At 38.3% G+C, this 15,460-nt stretch overlaps 1 protein-coding gene across 2 annotated transcripts in view; it reads right to left on the minus strand.

Moving 5' to 3' along the window:
- Nucleotides 1–15,460, minus strand: part of LOC149563324 (S-adenosyl-L-methionine-dependent methyltransferases superfamily protein) — a 113,327-nt gene that overhangs the window by 77,082 nt on the left and 20,785 nt on the right. For both annotated transcript variants that reach the window (XM_089826666.1, XM_089826667.1), the window contains exon 4: nucleotides 936–1,155. In XM_089826666.1, the coding sequence (XP_089682792.1) occupies nucleotides 936–1,155 (220 nt within the window). The remainder of the gene's footprint in view (nucleotides 1–935; nucleotides 1,156–15,460) is intronic.

Consider the following 15,460-nt stretch of genomic DNA (forward strand, 5'->3'; position numbering starts at 1 on the left):
ATACAGATTGACAAAAAGATTTGATATTATCAACACTGTTAGCATCTAGTTATTTATGCACTATGAAGGATGAATTATGCAATGTTATCCGTGATATCAATATGGACACAATGAAAAAAAATCCTATATCTCACAGCTGATGGGCTAAACCCTCAATTTTATTTGCTCTCTATATCCCCTATGCTATTGAAATGCCTTCAAAAAAATTATTCAAAATAAATAAAAAATTATCCCTTTTGTACTTTTCTTTTTAGTCCCAAGTGTTTCTTATTTAAAGCCCGATTTTTCATAAACGAATTATACTATTGGTTTGCTGACTTTATTTCCAAAGATTTGTGTTGCTACAGTAGAAAGTACCACTGCTTCCTCCAATGGATACTCAACAACGCCATCAGTCCTAGGCATTTCTGCATTTATCATATCTGTATTGGCCCTCCTGTGGTGGTCAACTAGAAAGTCGTTAATTCTTCAATCCTGAGATTTACTACAACTGTGTAATAGGAATCATCCCTAGGCTTGGTCTCTGGCTTTGAATATTCATTTAATCACTTCATTGAGAGGTTTTTGTCAACATCACTATCTGTACCTGCATTAATGGTTTGAGGTCAGGTTTTCTCCCTCTAGGTATGTTTACATTGCATTTGTGTTGAGATAATTTTAACTTTTTAAGAACCTAGAGTTAAGTTTACCCAAGTACTCTTCTATTGCAAATGGAAGTAAATTTCAGTAATTGGCCTAGCTTCACCATTTGTGGATATAAATATATATTTTAATATGTATCATAGTTTTTCTTATCGGTGCATGTTAGATCTCTTAGACATCCAAGATCTAAATGCATGTAATACTTTTTTTTGAGTTTATTACTCAAAGTTTGAAAACAGAGAAAGAAATGTAGGTATCATTAATGCATAAATTTCAGAGACAAAAGACATCACCTTCACTCTGTTTTCTGCAGAGATTGGTTTCTGATACTCAAGGTTTGTATTTATTCCTTCCTCCTTCAATATTTCAGTAGAGGGCCTCCATTTTATATCTTCAACTTTAAGGAGTTCCCTCACAAGCAGCTCTATCATAGACCGATATTTCTCAACCCATGCGGCAGATGAGGCAACAACAGCATGATTGCTAAACACATCCACAATGAGCCCGGACAACCTGTAAAAGTAACAAGAAAAATAGATTATATTCTTCTACTTGTTAACAGCAATTGCATATGAGAATTTTCAACCATATTGCCAATTAAACAAGCAGGCACTAAATTATCAAGTTCAAAATTGGAAAAGTTTTAACAATAGGTTGCCTTATAACAGACAAAGGAATATCTAAAGGTTGTTGATTCTACATTAATCTCAAATATTTAGTCAGAATTATCTGAACAAGCCTAAATCAAAACTATAATAGGAGGGGGAGCAATGACAACAAAGGCATGAAGATAATCAGATGTGTAATATGTAAAGCTATATGAGTACTGTAATGTCACCATTTTTGGCGAGCTCCTGCAGTTGATTGAGTCAATTCGTCATAGCAATCCTCACGTAAATAAGTTAGAGATTCTATTTTGTCTTTCCTTGGGAATCTTAATAAAGTAAAAAGAGATTGTTTTTCAGTTTATCATTTTCCCTAAGGCTTTATAGTAGATGTTCAGGATCTCCTTTCTCATTCTAGCCTCTCTTATTATGACCAACCCCATCATAACTATATCACCTCCAAAATGTTGATAAGAACAGGTCAAATTTGAAGACCAAGGCCTTGGGCCCTGCAATTTACCCTCTGTTATCATTTTTTGAATATATCTTCCAAGACTTTTCATTGTGATTGAAAACAGAATTGGAGATAATGGGTGTCCTTGTCTTAGGCCTCTAAATAACTTGAATAAATTGGAAGGAGAATCATTGACTAAGATGGCATTGGAGGAAGTCAAAATAAGTTGTTTTATAAGCATTAGCACCTTATCACTAAACCCAAAAGCTTGAAGAACTTTGGAGAGAAAAGACCAGTCAACTCGATCATAAGCTTTGGCCATATCCAGCTCTAAAAAGAATCTTGATTATTTGAAATCTCCAGCGAATGGATATTTTCATGAACTGTGATAATGGAGTCCAGAATTTGTCTTCCTGGCACAAAACCACTCTATTGAGGAGAAATTAATAAGGACAGAAAAGAAAGAATTGTAGAGGTAGGAATCTTTGAGGAGATTTTATAGACCAAATTGCATAGGCCAATAGGTCTAAAACAGTCCCTTGAGTTTGTGGTGCAGAGCACCAAGGCACTTGGTTTAAATTTTGGTTTTCATGTTTGTTTTCACCTACTTAGGCTAGAATAAACAAACCTCGGATGAAAAGTCCATGCTTGTCAAAGCAAGACACCATTTTGCATATTTAAGGCACTTTATGCAATTTATAAGCAAAAGTTGCTCATTAGGAAAATTTGGGTTTTTAAATGTTTTTTATCAAGAAAGCCTAGGATTAGGTGGTTTTGGTTGGTTTTAGGTATGTTGGAACCTTTTCCAAATCCTAAAAGTGGAATCAAGTGAAAAATATAAAAATTGCACTTTTTGTGCAAAGTTACATTGTTGAAAGTTGTAAAAGTTGCTCAAAATTGCAATTTAGTGAGAAAAGGGTTATAACTATTAAAATCTTGGTTGTAACCATTGAAATAGACATAGGAGAGATATATACCTCATTTGTGAGGTCTGGAGGGCATTAATGTACGGATTGGAAGAAGTTGCAAAGAAGAAAATTCAGTTTTGGAGTCGTTTTTACTGTTGTTTGTACGTTGCACGTACTGTATGGACTGTCAGACCAGATCTGATGGATGTTTGAGATAGAGCTTTGAATCAACTTTCATTTGCTTCTAATCTCATCGTTCAAAGTGTTTTTTTGTTCAAGTTATTGCATTTTTAATGAAACTAGGTTTTTAGGACAGCATTTTGGTGTGTTCGGCAAAGATGGGCCTCTCACTGCAATTTCCTTGGTTGGAATTTCATGGCCACTTGGGAAATGGTAGTTAGTAGGGTCCTCTTGAAGATTCCAGGGTTCCAAAACTGGAGGACATATTTTGTGATTTTTCCAACCAAGCCCTAGGTCAAGTGCCATGAAGGATTTCACCTCTTGTAGTGTGTTGATTTGTGAATGGCAAGAGTTTGGGACTTGGTGAAGGGCTGAGCATTTGGACATAATTTATTTTAGTGTTGTCAGTCATTCCTAAGTATTGAGTTCATTTCCATGACCCCATTTCCTATTGGTTGCTTTGTAAACCAAGCCTAACTTGATCACTTAGGTCTATGTTGCTTTGTGAAGGAAAGGGAATGCTGGAGTGGGGCTACAACTTGGTGCTTTGGGTTTTGAAGTAACTTTGAAAAGGGTATTAAAAAACCTAATTTGTTTTGGGTCTTGTTTGAAACTTTGTGAAGTTAGATCCAAAAAGCCATTTCAGGAGGGCTAAAAGGGGCTCATAGGGCTACTAGGCCACATTGGGGTTTGAGGCTTTGTGCAAGCATATGATTCCAGCCAGTGTAGTCTATGGTAAATAGGTACCCTATGGGACAAACTTCTAGGGTGTTTTCCTAGTATTGACCTAGTTGTGGGAGATTGGTGCAAAACCCATAAAGTGGCAAGATTGGTTCTTTTTGTCCTTGGATTCTTGGTGAAGTTGGAGAGTGTGTTTCTTTCATCCATTGGAGGATTGGAGTGTGCTGAAACCTTGTAATAAGGTTGAAGATTTGATAGCCAGATGGTTGATTTCAAGAGTGGGAAGCCCACTTGAAGCTTCTTAGTTGTGCTCTCTGCATCAATTTGCCCCTGGCTTCTTGGGAATTACCATAGTGAAAGTAGCATTAATCACTTTCAAAAGGGTCTTAGCTCCAAAGAATTCCTTCCCCGCATTAGAAACATCATGCTCAACAGTTTGCTAGAAGCTCTGAAAGAAAAACATGGAAAATTCATCTAGGTCAAGGGCCTTATTTCCATTAAAAAAACACCATTCTTTATCTCTTTGCACGAAGGAATTTTTGTGAGAAATTTATTTTGCTCCTCCCCAAAATAAAAGGAATAACCGATAATAGCAAGTTCTGATCCCCATATCTCAAAGTGGCATTAGGTGAAAGCAAACAGAAGGACTAATGAACAGTCTCTCCTCTGATATCCTCCTCCTTCTCCAATTTGTACTTTTCCCTATTTATGTGGGAAATTCTATTAGTTGTTCTATGCTTTGAGGTTGTCATGTGAAAAAAACTGGTATGCTTATCTCCAGCAGTTAGCTACATAGTTTGCGATCTCTGATTCCAATAGACCTCCTCCTTAGCTAGATAGTTTGTGATCACAACTTCCAGTAGACCTCCCTCGCAATGATATCATGTTATTTCACAAGGATGTCAGACTCACTTGCCATAGTTGCTGCACTATACCCCTCAGCCTGAATTTTATCCCAAATCTCTTTAAGATCTTGTTTAATGGAATTTTTATTGGCAAAAATATCCTGAAGCCTTTTCTATTCCACTTCCTTAAGTTGTCCTTTAAAAATCTTAGCTTCTTCACCACTTTAAACATGATTGATCCATCCACAGCAACACTCCACCAAACCTTGTTGCAATCCTCAAGATTAAGGTTGAACAGACACATTTTTCTCAAAGTGAAAAGGAAAATTTATCATAGAATTAATAGGGTCAACCACAAAAGAGATGGGAGAATGATATGTAATGTCCCCATTTTAGCAGGTTCCTGTAGAAGGGCTTGGTCAGTTCATCATTGCGACCCTCGTGAGTTGATAGATTGATTTGAGGGTCTTTGTTAATAGACTTGCCATAGTAAGTTAATTATGGGCGATTACTATTTTTGGCAGTGAAATGGAGGCACATGTTGTTGGGCATCATCGGTATTTGATTGGATCAATTAATTGAGCTCCATATTATAAGTTGTTTATAAGTCTATCTTAATTAATAACTTTATCATTTAAGTGTCGTAATTTGAAAGTGTGTCTAAGAAGTATCTTAAGTGAAAGGGGTATTGGAGAAGCCACACTTCATTTTGTGCTATAAAAGAGCCTTTATCAAGAAAAAATGATTTCATTCTCGTCTATTGATTTTATTACTTAATGAATTTGTTGAGGATTTTGTCATGGGTTTGTGAGCACTGATCCCTCTCTCTCTGATTCACACTTTGAGCGATTGAAAGACATGGTGAAATGTTCACTGATTGTCTGAATTAATTCTGATTACTCTGGTTGCAAAGTTTGGTGTTGTTGTATATGGAATTATCTTTATTCTTGCTGCATTACTGTCAGGGTTTGGACACCAATAATTACCTTCATTTTGGCATGAGTTGCTGCAAGTCGGTAGATCATTTGCTAGTATCTTTTGGGAAATTTTAAGTCTGCAATTTAATTGTTGCTTGCGTGCCTGGTATCTGTCTTCTGAACTGTGATTACTGTTACTAGGAGGCATACACAAGGCTGCGATTAGGCATTTATACACCTGCAGACAGTTATATTGTTTGGGAGGCTAGTTTGCAGCAGTGATTGTGGGAGGAGTTATCTCTGGGCTGCTATTGGGTTTGCTAATTGATGTTGCACTTGGCCAACAAAGAAGGGGTTTTCATAAGCAGATTGGGCTCTAATGAGTCTCAACCTGTGGTCTTTTGAGAGCTGCAATCAGTTACATAGGAGCAGCATTTGCATTCCAGGGTGGTCGTATATTTCTTGGATCTGTTTTACCGCTGAAGGACCAATGATGTTAATTATGGTTGCTGGTGATTGTTAGAGCCTTCAACGTCAATGCTAAAAGCATTGTCAGGTTCCATTAATGATTCTGAAACAGAGTCTGCATAAATTGTTATTTGGAATTATTCGCAAAATTTTCATTAAGTAAATAAAGTCAGTATGCAAATTAGATTGCATGCCAAATGTTTGAAAAATGCCCTTTGTTGTGGATGGATATCAATTTTTCCTAGAATGCATGGGAAGTATTTGACAATATGTCTATTACAGAAGTAATTGGTAAAATACTTGCTAGTTATTAATGGAGACTAAACGGTCAATTTATACAAAAGAATGAGACGATATTTCCTTAGGAAATGATCGTAAAGAATAGAAACTTTCTATTCTAGAGAAAGCAAAAAATGAAAGTAAACTTAAAGATAATTAGATATTTACAAGAGATGACCATTAACTAATAATAAACGACTTATCTATTATTGTAATACCCTCTCTTAATGGTTAATCTATCTAGAACACCAAGCTGTCCTATGAATTTGACAAACTTATCAGGACCAAGAGGCTTGATGAGAATGTCTGCAGTCTAATCTGTGATAGGAACATACTGCAAATCTATAGTCTCGTCTTCAACCAGTTGTCGTATGTAATGACAGTGAACATCCACATGCTTGGTTCCTTCATGGAAGACTAGATTTCATGCTAACTTGATAATGGCTTCGTTATCAACAAATAGAGTAGTCAGTCCTATTGGTGACATCTACATATCCCCAAGCATCCGACAAAGCCAAACAGCTTCACATCCTGCCTTAACAGTCCCTCTGTATTCGGCCTTTGTAGAGGAGAGAGAAACTGCCTGTTGCTTCTTACTGGTCCATGTGACTACACCAGATCCCAAACTGAACACATATCCAGATGTTGACTTTTTATAATCAACAAAGCCTGCCCAATCTAAATCTGTGAACCCACTGAGTTTAGGATTAGAACTTCGAGAGTACAAAAGTCCACAATCTGAAGTGCCCTTCATATAACGAAACACATGCTTTGCTGCCATCCAATGATCAGCCTTAGTAGTTGTCATAAAGCGTGAAATATAGCTGACTGCGAAGCTGATATCAGGCCTAGTAGCAGAGAGGTTGATGAGACTGCCTACTAGTTGCTTATATCTAGTATCATCAACGGAAGGAGAATCAGACTTTGCTAATAATTCGAGACCTTTCTCCATGGGTGTAGATGCAAGGTTGCAATCCTACATACAAAATTTGTCTAACAAGGCTCTGGCATATTTGGACTAAGAGATGAATATACCAAAAGATTGTTGTCAAACTTCAACACCTAGGCAATAATGCATGAGCCCAAGGTCATTCATATCAAAAGACTGGCATAAATTTTCTTTCATTCCCTGAATCAAAGATGCCAAACTGCTAGTGATGATCAGATCATCCACATAAATAACCAGAAGAATGATGTCACTGTCAGTAATCTTGATGTACAGATTTGAGTCTGAAGAACTCCTCTTGAAGCCTTGATCACTGAGGAACTTATCAATTTTTACTTACCAGCAACCTTGAAACTAAGAGGCTGCGTCATGTAGACCTCTTCATGGAGATCACTATTCAGGAAAGCACTCTTGACGTCCATCTAATGGACCTTCCAGCCAAACTGTGTTGTCATGGCTAGGACTAATCTGATGGTGCTCATCTTTGCAGTAGGAGCAAAGGTCTCCTCATAATCAATGCCCTGATGCTGAGAAAATCATTTCGCCACTAAACGAGCTTTGTACTTATCCAAAGTACCATTCGATTTGTATTTAATTTTGTAGACCCATTTGCAGCTAATGGGTTTCTTATCTAGTGGAAGATCAGAAAAGACCCAAGTGTTGTTCTTCAGCAGGCTCCGATGTTCAGATGTCATGGCATGTTCCCACTCTGGAATTCCTTTAGCATCGGAAATATGTTTGAGGTTCAAACACACTATGAATGTTGGCCATTAGAGCAAAGTTAATAGATTCTATAGTTTTGCTCTTTTTCCGAGTAGTTCTCCCATTAATGAGCTCATCATCATGAAGATCAGCATCTTAGCCCACCACTTAGGTCGGATAGGAGAATGACCAACATTAATAGCAGGAGATGCTTGATCAACAGGATCCTCATTAGAAGAATCTTGATCAAACTCAGGTGAAGCATCTACAAAGCGCGTTGATCCTAAAGGAGAAGCCGGAGGTGTCTGTACAAGTATCACTGGTATAATTGCAGCTGCAGGAGCTACTGGAACCCTCCCATCAGGTGGACCTAATGGAAGCTGAACTCCCAAATCATGAGCCATCATAGGTTGGTCTGTTGGATCAAGAACAGAAGTAACAGGCATGAATGGTCCTCATTGCTCATCAAAGACTACATCTCGACTGTAGATGAGACGAGATGTCTCAACATTGATCAACGGTAGGCTTTGTGAAGACTGTTATATCCAACAAGTATGAGTTTCTGACTCTTGGCATCCAACTTGGTGCATGATGCATCAGGGATCCAAATAAAAGCAAGGGAGCCAAAAACCTTCAGGGTACTGATGTTGGGCTTGCAACCTAACCAGGCTTCTTCCAGAGTTTTACATTTGACCGCCACTGTGGGTGACTCGTTCAACAGATAAACTGCAGTGTTAACTGGTTCTGCCCAAAACTGTTTCAGAACATGTTTGTGTTCGAGCATGGATCGAGCCATCTCGGTGATTGTCCTATTCTGACGTTCAACTACACTATTCTGTTGTGGCGTGTGGGGTGTGGTTAACTGGCATTTGATGCCATGTGTATCCAAGAAGCTGGAGAAGGCATTAGAACAAAATTCCCTCCCCCCCCCCAACCCTTGTCTGATCTAAGAGTAATAATAGATTACCCAAACTCTTTTTCAACTAAAAGGTTTAAACTTCTGAAATACAGGAAATGCATCTGATTTCTTTTTAAGAAAACACACCCACATTTTTCTACTAAAATCATCAACAAACAATAGAAAATACCTGGACCCAAGAACAGAAGGAGTGGGCATAGGGCCACAGATATCGGCATGAACAAGCTTAAGTACCTGAGAAGCTCACCATGAATCGCCAATGGTGAAAGGTGTGCGATGTTGCTTACCAGCCTGGCATGCGTCACAAACTCCAAGGTGTTAAGTTTGAATCTCTGGCAATCCAAGAACAAGCTCATCCTGAGCAAACTATGAGAGATAATGCACATTTAAGTGCCCATATCGTTGATGCCAAAGTGTGCTGACAGAAGATCACCGAGCAGCCATAGCTAAGTCCTGAGAATCACTAGAATCACTAAGTCTGAAAAGACAATGATCCTCAAGACCCACTGCAACAGTAGACTTAGTCGCCATACTAGTGATGGTGCACTAATGTGAACTGAAGGTGATTGCCAAGTATGGAGAATGTCGCAACAACTGACTGATAGTAGATTTAGTTCCATCCCTGGAACGTAGTACACATCAAGGAATATGAGATTCCTCCCAACAAACTGAATCTGAATGTTGCCTTTATCGACAACTGTGCACTCTTCACCGCCACCAAAAATAATAGAGTCTGAATAAGGCTAGTAGACAATAAACCAGTCTCTGCGACGAGTGAAATGATGAGAGGCACCTGAATCAATGTACCAGGCAGATGACTTCACATGATCTGCAGGTCTTAGCCATGAAGGCATAAAAAGCAGATTCCGCCTGCTCAATGTGCTCTGCACTGTTCGCTTTGGGCTGCGAACCTGATTGCTTAAATTGTGTAGCTAAGCATTTCCAACATTCAACCTTCATCTGTCCAAACTTGTGGCAGTAGTTGCATTGAATGTTCTTTCTAGAAACATCTGATGCTGGAGCAGAAGACTTTTGCTGAGACGGTTGCTAAAACTTGCCTTTATCCTTCTGAAAGGATTTTGCAACAAAGGCTTGCTCCATGGAGGTGGAACTAGAGCTACTACCGAACTATTGTTTCCACTAATCTTGCTGAAGCACCAGTGTGCAGAGATCAGTGAACTTCAAATTAACACCAAAAGATGTGATGTTGAGAGTCTTGATAAAATGTTCATAGGATTTTGGTAAACTTCGAAGAGTGATAACCACAATATCCTCTTCCTCCATCTTGCAACCAATGGTAAGTAACTGATCACGGATTTCCTGAATCCAATTCAAGTGTGCCTAGAGCGAAGTGCGCTCATCCATAACAATAGAAAACAAAGTGTTTTTCAAAAAGAAGGCTCTGCTTTTGTAAGAAGTCTCATGAAGACCTTTGAGATGTGTCCAAATCTCGACAGCCGTCTTGCCAGATGGAATCTGAGAAAGCTGATCATCAACCATGGATAATTTGAGAAGCATCACTGCCTCTCGATTATTCAGATCCCATGTATCTTGATCAGAACCAGGAGAAGTCGGACACTTCATAACACCCAAAACAAGTTGATCGGTGTTCCGATATTCAAAAGTTGCGATGATCCGCTACTTCCAAGTGCCATAATTTCGACCATTGAATTTAGAGTTATGCTCGAGCAGAATGTTTGTCCGAGGTGCCATGGCACGTTTTTCAATGAAAAACTGTGAAAATCTATGAAAGCACGTTCTTTGAGGCAAAAATACAGAAGACCCAAAAAAAATCAAAGAGTGACCCAAAAAAGAGCATGAAAAACCCAGAAGGAATATGCTATCATTTTCTGGATCTGCTGGCTCGAAAATTGAGGCATAAAAATCAAGGCACCCAAAAAAATGGACAACCCGGTTGAGCTCTCGAAAAATGCACCAAGACTCTGAAATCAAAAAAAAAATTTGAACCCAAAATTTAGGGTTTCAAGCAAAAAACCAGGTCGGTGGCCATGGAGGTCAAAACCAATAGAAAAATGGCAATTTCTTGGAAAGAAATGGTCGATTTTTGTTTCAGAGCTCAACTAGAGGCAAAGACCACGCTGAAGATTGGAGATTTTAACTCCACAAATGGCAAAGATTGCAAGTTGTAGGTCGCAAAAGATTCTTGCACAAAAAATGCCAAAAATTACCCTTTTTTCTTGGTAAATGTTGTGGTTTCTGGTCGTGAGCAGAAGAGAAACCCCTTGAAAAAAGTAACGCCAAAGAAATCATGATTTGCAGACGTGAGTGGCAAAAAAAATGCCCAAAGAAATCACGATTTGCAGATCCGATTTTGCAGACGCAATTTGATCTTAGCGATTTGTAGATCCTCAAACCCTAGCTGAGAACCAGGTGTGTAAAAAAAATGAGCCTGAGGAATAGAGATTTGGAGAGAACAAAACCCTAGCTCGAGATTTCGAATTTCTCCAGGTAGAAAACCCTAGGCAAGTTTTAAAGAAATTGACGGAAATAATTTTGAAAAAATTTAAGCAAATAATTTCAAGAAGAAATTATAATTTTTTTCGAAAAAATTTAAGTATTAGCTCTGATACCATATTACAAAAGTAATTGGTAAAATATTTGCTTGTTTTTAGCAAAGACCAGGCGGTCAATTTATACAAAAGAATGAGACGATGTTTCCTTAAGAAACGATCATAAAGAATAGAAACTTTCTATTCTAGAGAAAGCAAAAGACAAAAGAAACCTTAAAGCTAATTAGATATTTACAATAGATAACCATTAACTAATAATACACAACTTATCTATTATTGTAATAATGTCAACTCAATGCTAAAATTGATTTCAAGCACTCATCTATATGAGAAAGTCTGAAAACAAGATAGCATATTGTCTCTATTCCATTGCCATCAATTTTACATCATTAAAATATTCAAAAAATATCATTCGCAGCAAACAAACTCAAAACAATACAACCTGAAACAAAGAACAACAGGTGGTATTATTGATTCACATGATGGCATTGAGTCATGTATGTTGCAGCGCACAACAGTTGAGGGATCTTTGTTGGACAGTGTTGATACTAGTGTGGTAGGGACCTTTGATGTTTCACGTGTTGATGATTCATGCTGCAGCAAGTCTGATATATCATGATGACTTCGAGTATTTATTGGATGATGATAGGTCCCAAGATCATGATTTACAGGGACTTACTGGTGAGGGGGAAGCAAAGACATGCAATGAGTTTGATACAGCAATGGCTTCCAGTTCGTCGAAGGAAGTATTGGTAGAGGTACACACTGGCAGTACCTTGTTGGTGGACATGTGTGAGATTGTTAGTGCACATGATGTTAGTGATCATGTGGTGAGCAGTGAGGATACAACTTCCTATCAGAATGTCATGTTTGGGTTAGAATACATGTACAGTAATCAGTGGTTACCAATTCCTTATCATTTGATTGGGCAACTGAAGGTTAGCGACAGCATGATTGCCACAACATTAGAGCACTTTCATGTTGCCCAACAGATCTTTTCTATCTATGGTTGGAGTGCTCCTGTGACAGATGAGCACTATGATGGTAGTCTCCCTTGAGGAGTCTCATGCTCCTCGAGAGACTTTCAAAATCATGAGACACAATTATTCACAGTTGTTAGCAAATAGGGATTTCCTACTCGAAAAAGACTAGGTATGTTATGATGCCTTGAGAATAAGGGAGGAGGTTGACGAGCTCACCCATGATTTGAGGTGACTATAGAGTCTTTGCAGTGTACTCAGTTGGCCCTCTAGGAGTCACAATCACATTTTGATGAGGTTACCACGGAGTTGGAGCATGTACAATCTACACCAGCCCCAGGTCTAGTTCACATACACATAATGGTGGGTGATGGTGAGTTGACTTCAAGGGATAGGGATGATGGATGTGATAAATAATGCTATTACATCCATCCTTGATAAGAGTGCAGTAGTTACAGATGAGATGAGTGCATCAATGGAGGACTGCAGAGAGCTTCCTATAGTACTAGATACCCCAGTAGGTAGTATATTGATAGCTGATGCGAAAAAGGTCATTAAAGCCTTCATGTGACAGCAATGGATTCTTTAGAGTGTTGTATGCTAGTTCCTAACACTACTCTCACTTTTTCACAGGACTTGGATAAGGTATCGTCTAATTTGGAGATGAGCTCTCATGAAGATTTGTTTCCTTCTGTCGGAAGCAAATCTATTACTTCATCTCATACAGCTGATAACAATAGACAGTTGGTAGTGTCACAATTTCAGAGGGATCAGTTGTGGATTACAGGGGAGCAGGTTGATGCTTCTTTATATAATTTTCCTACTGCAGAGAGTCATTTATGAAGTTTTCTCTTGAGAGTTCAGAATCGCAAGAGGGACTATACAGAACCTCTAAGGGTGCTCTCATTCAGGTTCTCGTGGTAATCGATTTTTGGTGGGAAAGATTGTACAGACTTTGGCTACAATGCTTCCCCACAGGGATTTTTTGGTTAGGTTTGTTGAGAAAGTTACCCATGATCTTGCCTAATTAGTTGTTCGGAGTCAAACAATGGAGCCATCTCTTGATTCCCATTTTGGTATTGATGAACCTCTGATAGAGATTGGAGCATTTTACCGCAACTATATAGTGAGGAGTGCTCATCATTTCTCTTTTGATTCATAGGTAGAGGATTTGGTTTCGCGCAAGTGTGGGTTGGCACCAATTTTGTAGCATTCTTTATGGGATGGGTTTGCATCGTTTGCAATTGATGGGATTAGTAGTAGCAAGTTAGGGGGAGGCTACTTGCAAAGTCACTATGTTCACGACGGTTTTATAGAGGATGGATGCTTGGGTTATGATAAAGATGTTTTTGGGAATATTAGTTCCTGTTCTGCAGATAGACTTCATACTCATGACTGATTGTTAGGGTATGCAGGGAGTTTTGATCTAGTAGATGATATGAGATATCCATTTTTCCTTGTTATGGTCGGATGTCAGTTACGTCTCTATTGGGAGCCAAGTGTAGAAAGATTTAGCACTACGGATTGGTTGAGACGCCATCGTTGGTATGGTGACATTTTACTTAGGATAACTCTATGGATAGAGTTATTATCACAAGAGTTTGCAGTTGATGCCAAGGACATTACACCTACTTTTCCTTGGGATCTAGGTGAATCAATATGTGCCTTTGGTTCCGACAATTGCTTGAGGACAAGCATTCTCAGTGAAGGAGGACTGTAATGTCTTCATTTTAGTAGGTTCCTGTAGCAAGGTTTGGTCAGTTCATCATTGCAACACTCATGACTGACAAATTGATTTGAGGGTCTCTGTTGATAGACTTGCTATTCATAGTAAGTCAATTATGGGTGATTACTATTTTTGGCAGTGCAATGGAGGCACATGTTGGGCACCATCAGTATTTGATTGGATCCATTAATGAAGCTTCATATTATACATTGTTTATTAAGTCTATCTTAATAAATGATGTTATCATTTAACTATTATAATTTGAAAGAGTGTGCAAGAAGCATCTTAAGTGAAAAGTGAAATGGAGAAGTCACACTTCATTTTGTGTTATAAAAGTGCCTTTATGGAGAAAAAGAATTCATTCTCTTGCCTATTGATTTTATTACTTTGTGAATTTGCTGAAGGTTTCATCATGGATTTGTGGGGACTGATTCCTCTCTCTGATTCACACTTCGAGCAATTAAAAGACATGGTGAATTGGGCAGTGGTTGTCTGAGAATTAATTTTGATTACTCTGGTTGCAAAGTTCAGTTTTGTTGTATACCGATTTTGTTTATTCTTGTTGCATTAAAGTCAAGGTTTGGACGCCAAAAATTACCCTCATTTTGGCATGAGCTTCTGCAACTTGGGAGATCATTTGCTAGCCGCAGTTGGGAAATTTCAGGTTTGCAATTTAATTGCTGTTTGGATGCCTGTTATCTGTCTTCTTTACTGTGATTACTGTTGCTAGAAGGCATATACAAGGCTGCAATTGGGCATTGATACACCTGCAGATGGTTATATATTTTGGGCGGCTAGTTTGCAGCAGTGATTGTGGGTGGAGTAAAGCAGTGTATGCTATGTCTGGGCCACGATGGGTGTGCTATAGTGACATTGCAGCTGGGCAACGTGGAAGGGGTTTTGATAAGCAGATCGGGCTCTAATAAGTCTTAGTGTGGTCTTTTGAGAGCTACAATCAGTTATATAGGAGAAACATTTGCATTCCAAGGCTGTTGTCTATTTCTTGTAGCTGTTTTACTGTTGAATGACCAATGATGTTAATTATAGTTGATGTTGATTGTTAGAGCATTCAACATCAACGCTAAGAGTAGTGCTAGGTTCCATTAATGATATTTGAAATTATTAGGTTCTGTGCATCATTTTTTATTTGGAATTATAGATATTCACAAAATTTTCATATAGTAAATAACGTTAGTATGCAACTTAGATTGCATGCCAAATGTTTGTAAAAATGCCATTTACTGTAGATGGATATTAGTTTTTCCTAGGATGCATGGGAAGTGTTTGAAAATATGTCAACTCAATGTTAAAGCTGATTTCAATCATTCATATGTATGAGAAACTTGAAAATTTATAAACAAGATAGAATATTGTCTCTATTCCATTGCCAATCAATTTTGCATCATTAGAAAATTCGAAAAAAAACATTTGCAGCAAACAAACTCAAAACAGTTCAAACTGAAATGGAGAACAGCAGGTAAAGACTTTGCAGGATGGCTGTTTCATGAAATGTCAAACATCTAAATTTGTGTTTCAAGAGTTCGAACCAGCAAGGTTTCTTAGATGATCAGACCCAATTCTGGAATAGCACTGAGAAAGCATAAGCACTTTACCAGACAATCATTTGTAATGAGAGCACAGTCTAATCTTACTTGAATCAGCTCGCTCCTAGTCCTT

Source organism: Cupressus sempervirens, chromosome 4 (genome assembly GCF_028749045.1).
Source record: "Cupressus sempervirens isolate cs-2001-9-10 chromosome 4, ASM2874904v1, whole genome shotgun sequence".
In the NCBI taxonomy this organism is placed as follows: Eukaryota; Viridiplantae; Streptophyta; class Pinopsida; order Cupressales; family Cupressaceae; genus Cupressus; species Cupressus sempervirens.